At 33.9% G+C, this 10278-nt stretch overlaps 1 protein-coding gene across 2 annotated transcripts in view; it reads right to left on the bottom strand.

Annotated features, from left to right (window-relative positions):
- Positions 1-242: 242 nt before the first annotated feature.
- Positions 243-10278, bottom strand: part of Zip99C (Zinc transporter Zip99C) — a 154080-nt gene continuing 144044 nt past the window's right edge. The window contains exons 4-8 of one of the 2 annotated variants that reach the window (XM_067108644.1): positions 7564-7668; positions 5675-5841; positions 5212-5383; positions 4673-4774; positions 243-4446 (exon numbers count right to left, since the gene is read on the bottom strand). In XM_067108644.1, the coding sequence (XP_066964745.1) occupies positions 4274-4446; positions 4673-4774; positions 5212-5383; positions 5675-5841; positions 7564-7668 (719 nt within the window). In that variant the 3' untranslated portion in view covers positions 243-4273. The remainder of the gene's footprint in view (positions 4447-4672; positions 4775-5211; positions 5384-5674; positions 5842-7563; positions 7669-10278) is intronic. The other variant, XM_067108645.1, reaches the window with a different exon arrangement.

Genomic DNA, 10278 nt, shown 5'->3' with positions numbered 1-10278 from the left:
GGCAGCAGAAGAGATACGTCTGTCCCAGACTGCGGCTGAAAGGAAGTGAACGCATACCGACTGGATGTTGGGGCTTCCTCCCCTGCCATCGGTAGCCAACTGCCAATAAGCAACTTGTTTTTTAGTTAAACAGCCAGTTCTAGCTTGCACTGAAAGTAATCCCATATGTAAAGACCAAAGGTTTGTATACGTGTAGGAACTTTAGGTAAAGTTTATAAGCACATAAAACTATGTATATTTCATTTCTTGGTGGTCTGATTAACTATAGAGTTCCTTGCTCCAGACTTTGAATTCTGAGGGTTATCTTGCTGATTCCACTATCACATACGAAGTACATCTGTCCATTCTGGAACCATAACTTGCTGAAAAATTTTTTTTAACTAACTGTTACCTAAGAATTTGAGTACTATATAGCCTGATATACCCATGCAATCTGGGGATACTGTTACATTATGTTTGTGTTTTAATACATGACATCTCCACAATGACAACATGCAATCTTGAAATATTAATGCAGAAAAAAAATGTTAAAAGTCAATTCTTGCCTTTGAAAATAAATGTACAGAAAAGTATTCTTATGTTCATCACCAAAGAAAAATGAATAATTAATTACTAACTTTTCAAGACAAATATGTATTATCATAAAAACTATTTTTATGCACAGCACCTAAATGCCCCCTGACAAAGCTGTAAATTACTGTTAAAGCTAGTGACTGTAATACAAAAAACTTGAACAAAAATTTTGACAGAAATGAGCTCAGATGGTATTACATAATATGGGAAAGCTAAATATGGACCACACACACCTGAAAATGTAAAATCTTATTGTAAAATCACATGACAGAAATAGATCAAATAAATTACCAGTACAATCAATTTACCAGAGTAACTGAGAACGATGCCGTCTTAGCATGCAGATTCTATTCCTCGTTAACAAAATTATCCAACAAGTTCCACTATGAAACCAAACACAAAATGACAAATTTGATCAGTATAACAAATTAATTACCTCTCAGTGAGGTTTTGGATCCCTATTCAAAATGGCATGCCAGCCAAAAATAAAACTTGTTCAACATACAGACAAATGGAATTCTAAATTGGGTAGGATATGTACTATTGTTAATACTGTATTTCAAAAATACCATTTTTCAGAAATGGCAAGTGTCTAAAATCAAAATCACCTTAAGTAAGGTACAGTATTTACAAATCTAAATCTTAAAAAAATACACAAAGTGTAAGGTTACATTACACAATTACAGTAAGGTTTTGAAACAGTAGCATAAATCACAATCCCTTTCAGTTATACCAGGCTGTACCATTTCTCAATGAACTATTATCTATTATGTTTACCATCATGATAGAACATAGAAAGGTTACATCTCTTAATACTTTATTACTATGCGTAAAATATTTACTCATCCACAAGAGTACTGTATAACACAATATCTAGTAGTACAGACATTTCTTGACTGTTAGGAGAATTTAATCATTAGAAAATTAAAAAAATGGCCCCCAAAAAAAAAAAAAAAAATCTGAATACAGTTTAGATATCCAACAGGTAGGAAATGCTTGAAGAATGTCGTAATTTTGAGTTTAATTTACTTCTGATATGTTAAATGGCATCTTTCATAAAAGTTTAAAAATGACTAATGTGTATAAAAATTGCTTGGACAGATTATATTTTGCCTTTAAACCTCTTATTAAATTCTTTAACATTGGTAAATCAAATGGATAAGGCCACACTGCACTGGGTCTGTATGTATGTTGATTTTTCTTATTTGTATAAAGTACAAGCCACAATGTGTTGCTTTAGAGCTAATTTCATTGATATCTGAGGCTCAATGTGCTTTGAAAATGAACTTTTACTAACAGTAACTCAAAGTAGCTGTAATTTTGTCCATTTTTACATAGAAAAATTTTAAAAAATCTTTCCTGACAATTGCACTTTTTACCAAACTTAAAAAACAATACTGTACATTAATTGATCTGAGTATGGTCAACTACAGTACATAAAATAAAATACTGCTGGTTACAAATTACTAAGCAAGTGCAATAATCTCTTGGATAAAAAGAAAAACCTCTGCAAAATATTTCAATACTGTTCATACAGTATATGAATTCTGGGCTTTAGCAGGTGGAAAGAATAAAAAAAAAATATTGTTCAAACCTTGCTGTCTTGTTCTATATAAAAGTTACAGCCATTTTCATCAATTATCAACTACTTAAAATCTGTAAAAAAAAATGTAATTATAGCCTTTCAATGCTTATTACTTCTAAGGCTTAATTGATATAAATTATTAGTGCAAATAAAAATGATAAGTATGTTGGATATTAATATAAAACTCCACAGAATGAGTGCCAAGTAACTAGCAGCTCAAATGAGGACACATTTCCTTCTAAAGATATTAGTTAAATAACATGTTCTGGGCATGCATTACACAGTTGATTATCTTTTAAGCCCACTTCTACTGCACAACAACTGCACAACAAAGTTTAAGAGAGCTGACTAAGTTCTCCTAGGGAAATGCTACTGGAAAATGCACTTCTTTTCTATTTATTACCTAAATACTGATATTACTAAATGTTACAAAAATTATACAAACTTAAAGGTTTAATACTTTTCCAAGTATGAAATATGTAAAAAGATGTGAAGAGGAAAAACAAAACTAGGAGACAAACTATTCATGATGGCATTAAATGCAAACTTTCCGAATGTCTCCAGCTATGTGGGTTAAGTATTCTACATTGTTCTTTTAAGGAAATGGCTCCAAACTATTCATGAAAACATGCACAATAAAGTCTAGTTGATGTACTCCTTCAACATCCCTCAATTACAGTACAAATCTCACACGACTATATATCATGTAAATCTCACATTCTATATACAATAAACATGTCTAGCATGTCTATTCACAGACTGTATACGGTATAGCTATGGCAATAAACAATATCATAACAACTATAGTACACAAGTACTGTACTAACAAAATGCAAAACTAAGTAGAAATACCATACTTACTTTTGCTAAAAATATAATCTACAATCAAAATGCTGTCAGTAGTGACAATTCTTCTGTGAACCGACTACTTGATAAAAATTGCATTCTTCAATGATATACCTCAAAACTATCTGCAATGCAGGTCATTTTGGATAAGTACTTTTCAAGCAAAACAGTTTCAAAGTAAAAGCTTTCAAAAATCTGTAGTAACTGCCTAAAAATGGTAATTTCTCAAATGGAGGAAACTTTCACTGCAAAAGTTACATAGTATTCAAATGACTCTCACCAATGAAACTACTAATATTTGTTTGAGGTGAGTAATTCTTCAAATTACACAATGAAACAAATTTCTTTAGTCACTAATGCAATCATGCAGCAAAGAAATTAATGCCCCAACAATATGATTCAGAATTAGTGTCTTGAATGAGCATTTTGTCCACAAAGTTATAGTCTTAAATTGAAGGACTCATTCCAATATTCCATCTTTACAATATTTCATGTGCAACAATAAAAATTAAGTAGATAATTGGTTTCTCTGTCTCATTACCAATTAACAAAGAAGCTATCAAAACGTTGCTTGGACTAAGATCATCAAACTAAGAAGCTATCACAACATTGCTTGGAATAAGTAGATCATCAAACTTAACAACTCTTGGCATAAGTAGATCATAAGATTAAAAAGTTCCAATGTTGAGCATCTAAGTCATCCCAGTGTTGAATAGGGATAAATACAGTATACTTCAAGATGTTCCAATTTCTGGTTAGTGAACATGAACAAGATTATGCTAATAAAATATCTAACCAACTGAAAAGGATCTTTTCAGGTAAATATAAAATAAAGTTGTGCATAGGTGCATCAGTGAAACTAATTTCCGAGAGAAATGCTACTAGAATGACAGCTATAGTAGGTAGTTACAGTACTTGAATAACTAACATGACACTGAGAGGGACTATTAATTAAAAAAATATATGCAGTACTCTCTCACAAAGTGACTGGCTATCTCCCAAAAAATACAACTAACAGCTACCACCTAAATATATTCCAAACCTTTCCTCCAAACATGCGCTGCGAGTTCCCAAAGCATAATAATTTAGTTTTAAAAAATATGCTGCAAGTTGCAATAAAATCTTATTACTCAGTGCACCGTTTTCTCGAGACGGCAGTGCAATCCTCCGGTCTGGTTCCACTAGGTAACAAGTAAGGTTGGGAGTCATTTCACCGAATTACACCTAAAAATCACAGCTCGAGGCAAGAGATTTTAGAGGCACCATATCTCAGCAAGACACAGCCACTGCAGCCATGGTGAAAGTGCCGATCAGGAGACACAGGAGTTGAGCACATGACTGGGCTGGGCGTTCCTCTTGTAACAACTCTGGCAGCACAGTGACAAGTGCAATATTTAAAAATCCTCCAGCGGTGAATGATAAGATATAGTGCTGGACACCACCTGCAAAGAAATAAAGACTTGAAATTTTTTTACTTTAATAGTAGTATATGTTTGCATGTATCTAAAGTGCATGTTACGTTATTCACTGTTGTCATGTAGTATAGAGTAGATGCTTAGCATGTTAAAACTATTGTAATCAATCAAGAAACCTAAATAAAGAACGTATTCCCGAAAATGAGAACAATAACAGTTAACAAATATAGTGGTGACATTAAAATATGCTTACCAAGCATTTCTGAAGTACCTATGAACAGTGTTACTAAAGCACCCAGCAATCCAATGCCAGCAGTGTATAGCTGAGCAAGAGTCGCTTCCCAGCGACTAAAACCTGAAAATTTAAGTGTATTGAATCAAATACTTTTGTCATTTAAAACAATCTAATAAGACTTCACAGAAGTAAATGCAAGCAAATAACACCATGTTGCAGGTCAGATTAGCCACAAAAATGGTGCTTTATAATCTTTTGACATGAATGGATCTCCTGTTTCAAGCTACTTAAAAATGAAAAGACGTACGATAGACAACAAAGTAACATTGTAAATTTGTTTACAGTATAATGTATTTATATGTATGAGCACAAGTAGTAATTCATAAAATTTTAATGAATATACTATATGGCAAAGTAATAAAAGATATATGCTGGGAGAAGAGACGGGAGGCCAGAGAGCTCTGTCCACTCAGCATATAAACAACAAATGTTAAGGCAAAGCCAGCATTTGCCATGCATAAACAAAAGGAATATACATATATTTTTCAAGGCTTTACCTGACTTAAGTAGTATAGCAAAGTCCCCAATCTCATGAGGAATCTCATGAATGAGAATAGCACCAGTTGTGAGAAGGCCAGTCTTGTATGAGACCAGAAAAGATCCCGCGACAGCCAGTCCATGGGTAAAGTTGTCTATGCCATTAGCAATGAGGTTCAAGTAGCCAGCTACCTGCAGTATTAATTTTAGTTTTTAAATCAATGTTTTTTATCTGATGTTCAAAGAATATAGATGCATGTACTTAAAGTATACTTAAAAATATCATATTAGAGTACACATTATACACTTACAGAGAGTATGAACTGTGTCAAAAAAGGAAAGTTGTCTTCTTATCCTATACTTTCTGGCATTTTCAATCATAAGCAACTAATTGTTAACTCAATGCTCTGACATTTTATCATTTCTAAATAAAGACTACAAAGTGTCAGATTTCACAGAATATCTTTTATGCCAAAGCCATACCTCTTTCTTATTGGAATCAGAGGTCTCTTTAACAGTGTTGTTGTTCTGGGGAGAACTGTTATCACTATTATTCTGCACAGCCAACATCTCCACTATAATGAAAACAAAGATCCCTGCCAGAACACACAGTCCTACTTGAGTGAAGGCTTCATGAGGCTCGGCTCCCGCTGAAAGACAGATGTCATAATTAACAAAAATCATCATAAACATTGACGGAAAGCAAAAATGGACAAAAAGTTTATTCAGTCATTCCCTGGGATATGTTTCCAATGACTTGTCAAAAGTCAAATGGATCTAGACAAAAATTGTACATACTATCAGTATTTACATTAGCTGTCTTTCCTTTAAGAATGATCTGATTTTATCTTAGGTTTTAATGTTATCTTTTCAGTACATATGTAATGGGAATTTTTTTACTAATACATTAGTTATACAGGGTAACACATTTAAGTTTTGAAGTTGGTACTTTCAATGGTATTGCCTTTTTTTTTTATTTAACACACTCCAAATTTTTTTTAATACAAGTATACTTTTTCTTTACAAACTTTCAAATATAGTTCAATGCACCATTCTGACTGTAATTTTGTTGTTTCATTCTTCAAAGATGTCAAAAAACTAAAAAATTATTTGGCTCCAAAATTATCCAAACAGCAGTATTCTATCCTGAAAATTTATTCTATCCTGAAAATTAAGTTTACAGCATGCGATAAAAGAAAATGATCTCCAAGTTTATATTTGAGTAGCTAGAATGGAGTTTGTTTTTCCCCAGATGAATTTGGACTCCCCATTCCCCAAAATGAAAAACCTCAAAGGGGTTTAGAAGGCAATTCACTAACACCGTCTTTTCTATAATAAACAAATGCAACATGGTCATTCTCTACCTATTTACATCTGCAACTTCAACTAGCTTTATCGTTTACTGAAATGAATAGATAGTTATTGAGTATAGTTTAACCAGAGACCTAAATGTTCTCAACTCTAAAAAGATGCCTCTAAGGGTTTGGTCACCACTATTAGAATTCATATTTCCTCGGGTAGGATGTGGAAATTATGAACTGGAGAATCAGTCAACTGGATCATTCAGTCAACTGGATCATTCAGTCAATTGGATCATTCACACTTGTCCCTTTTTACATACACGGATCTCTGCTCTGTTTAATATTTCTCCCATTTGCACTATTTCCTCTTCTCTGTAATTGCTCCTGTTCAGCACAGATTTGGTGTAAACTTAAAAAAAGAACATCACTTTCCAATCCCACTCTCTATTTTCCCTTGCAAAAGCAACAAACCAATACCATCAATCAAACAACTTGAATATCAGAGGTGGCTAGAACACCCCAACTGTATTCTCTTGGATATTGTTGATCAAATGCCACGTTAACAGACACATTTAAGGATCCTCAAAGCTATATATAACATAAACAGCAGGAATCTATTTACCTTGAGTAGTAACTAAATTAGATCCAGCAGACATAACCTGGAACCAAGAAGGTTCAACACCAGTCACTGTGGGAACTTCCTCACAAATAGAATATCCTCAATTTGGAACAGACTGCCAGTTAATGTGAACAATACCCCTAACAGGCAGGCAGTTCAAGAACAGGATGCAAGATGATCAACGCTCCCATGATTTATTAGATATTTTTATAAGTTCTCTCAGATGGACTAGTTAGTTGTCTTTCAGGCACTATCATCCATGTAATTCTCTCATTAGTACAGTGGGAAAAAAATAGATTTAGGATGATCTTTCTGTTGCAGTCCTCTATAACATACACACAACAACTGTGAAACCAAAGATGAATGATAACCATAAATTCTACATTATCCTGTTGAAGATGTCTGCATTCAAACTGTTTCTAATGAAAATGAAACAACACACACAAACTTACCCTCAAGAGCCAAACTCCAAGCCTCTGGCAGCAGATGAAGGAAGACATCTCCCAACAGGCCTCCCACGGCAAAGCTCAATAACAGTTGCAAAATGTTGCGACTTTCTGGAAAGAAAGGTGACAAATACTGATGTTAAATATTCCTTGAGATAAATTCTTTACACAAGGGGTTAAAGCAATTCCTAATGATGAATTAAAGCAATTCATATAAACATTAATATATTTGTAAGTCGTTTCCAGTACAAATAACAATGATATGAATTATGTCTGCCTGAAGAAAATACTCTTATTTGGTAGATTCACATCCAGGTAACTTAAATGTGTCCTTTATAATGTACATGTCAATACATAAAGGAGAAACAAAAGTACATAAAAAAAGAATGAAATAAGATTCTATGAACAAAAATCATTTTGACAAACAAATTCATTACTGCTCAAATGTTGAAAGCAGATATGGATTTCACTACCAACAAACATACTGATTCACCCAAGGGCTGGGCAGCAATTAATAAAACGATTATAAATTTTTACTAGGCAATTTTAATCCTTATGTACTATGATATAGTATTATTTCACATGAAGACCACTTTCTTGTGTAATGCATGATATGATTATTGTTCTATTTCATTCGGCTCAACTTCTTTCAATTATTCACTAGCTATTCTCAGGTATGTCTATCTGGTATCGCACACCTCCAAAGCATTGAGTGGGTTTCACTCAGGGGGTCAACCTTGGGTTATGTCACACAGAGAGACTACTTAAATGTCATGTTACACCTAGTTTCTGACAAATCTCTTTACTGAGAACATATACAATGTAGTATGTGTACATAATATATACTGTATATTTCTGCAACAAACACATTTCCTCCTTAGACAGGGTTGCTCAGCAATTCTTGGGAGAAAGTTGCTTGTCACATTCTATATTTTTTATCCACAGTTGCATTTACCACTGTATAACTACCAGGCAACTATTTCACTAATTAGGACAACAAAAGCCCAGCGGATTTTTAATGAAGCAAGCCCACCCAACCATGCCTGCCCGAAGTTGAAATTGTGGTGCATGGATGTATATGCATATGTAGGAACAACACACACACACACACATATACATGTAGAGGAAGTTTTGTCCAAGGATAAATCTGCAGTCGATCAGTTTAAGGGTGAACAAAGAAAACTGGCTAGAACAAGTATGGGATTAAGAACACGTCACGTGCAGTTCCCGTCTGAAACAAAAGGAAGCGTTCAGTAATCCACGAAGGATATGAAGCCATCCACTTGGGTGCTCTTAGGCCACCTTCCACTAACCTTATCTAATGGGATTTCTTCAGTGAGCAAAATATATTTTTTATAATTTTTATCACATTTGCTAACTTAAGGTCCATTAAGTTTAGGTACCAGTGTGTGTGTAAACTGGAGTGATGCAAGAAGTCAAGGAAATAATAACAGATGCACATAGAAGTTGGACAAGATAATGCACTACAACCAGTGTGGAATGACTTCTGTTTGCAAATGGTACAGTGCTGACAGAAACTAGTAAAAGAGTTTATAAAAGGGGGAAAGTTGAATGTAAATGTGAGCAAGTTTAAAGTTATAAAGTTGAGAGTAAATGTGAGCAAGTTTAAAGTTATAAGGGTAAATGGAAATCAGGATGATGGACAATGAATGCCGACGCGGAAAGAGGAAGAATGGAATTAGTTCGTTTGCACAGGTAATTGTGAGTAAATATAAGTGAGAAAAGTGGAGAGTTACAAAGTAGGTGAGGCAAGGAAAGTTGTAGGGTATGCACAAAAAATGGGAACTTCAAGAGTAAATGGAAGACAAAGTGGGAGGGTATGAATTACTTGTTGAACCAACACTCCTTTATTGAAGTTAAGCGGGAACGTTGAATGAAAATAAAAACAAAGCTTTTGAGATGAGCTGTTTGTATAGTATTTGTGATATAATTAGAACTCAAAGTGAGAAATGTGAAAATAATAGAAGTATGGTTTTAAAAAAGTTAGCCTAGATGGACGGGTGGATCAAAGAGGTTCTAGAAGTGCTGGTCTGGAGGAAAACGTGGATTATGATAGGCTGGTGGAAAGTGTATAATATGAGTGTTAGGAGGGGGAGAGGGGCACCTACACTAGAAAAATATGGATAGGAGTGATACTGGAATGAAAAGGAACAAATATCAAGAGGTGTCGGCATGCTTGCTAGATAAAAGAGATGTATGGCACAGTATGTTTTGGAGGGTTCAACAAAGTGCTGATGAGCCTTCAGTGAAGTATGAAGCAGATGATGTTGCAAAGTCTTCTGCACATGTGGCTCGTCCACAACTCAACAGTTACAAGAAATAGAGTGGCAGTGACTGTAGGATGGTTTATTCTCTGGAGACAACCCTAGTTGAAGGGAATGGCTTATTACAATATACAGGAATTTTGCATTCATAATAGTGATTAGCGACCCAATAGACTGCATTATATATCCATTCAAATAAGTCTACAGATTGTTCATAAAGTAGACCAAGTCAAAAATTTTAAACTAGAAAGAAAATATTGTCAAAAAGTTTGGATTGAACAAATAAAGAAAAATAAAAAATTAATCTGATTTGAAGTACTCTGTGTCTATGGTTTGCCAATCTGTGAAAAAGAGACTTGTCTATTTCACAACACAGAAATTTTACGTGTGTGTGTGTAGGTATGTATATATAATATATATATATATATATATATAT

The sequence above is a fragment of the Macrobrachium rosenbergii genome, chromosome 9 (genome assembly GCF_040412425.1).
Source record: "Macrobrachium rosenbergii isolate ZJJX-2024 chromosome 9, ASM4041242v1, whole genome shotgun sequence".
Taxonomy (NCBI): Eukaryota; Metazoa; Arthropoda; class Malacostraca; order Decapoda; family Palaemonidae; genus Macrobrachium; species Macrobrachium rosenbergii.
Note: the sequence above shows the minus strand (reverse complement) of the source record. Positions and strands in the feature narration are given on the sequence as shown.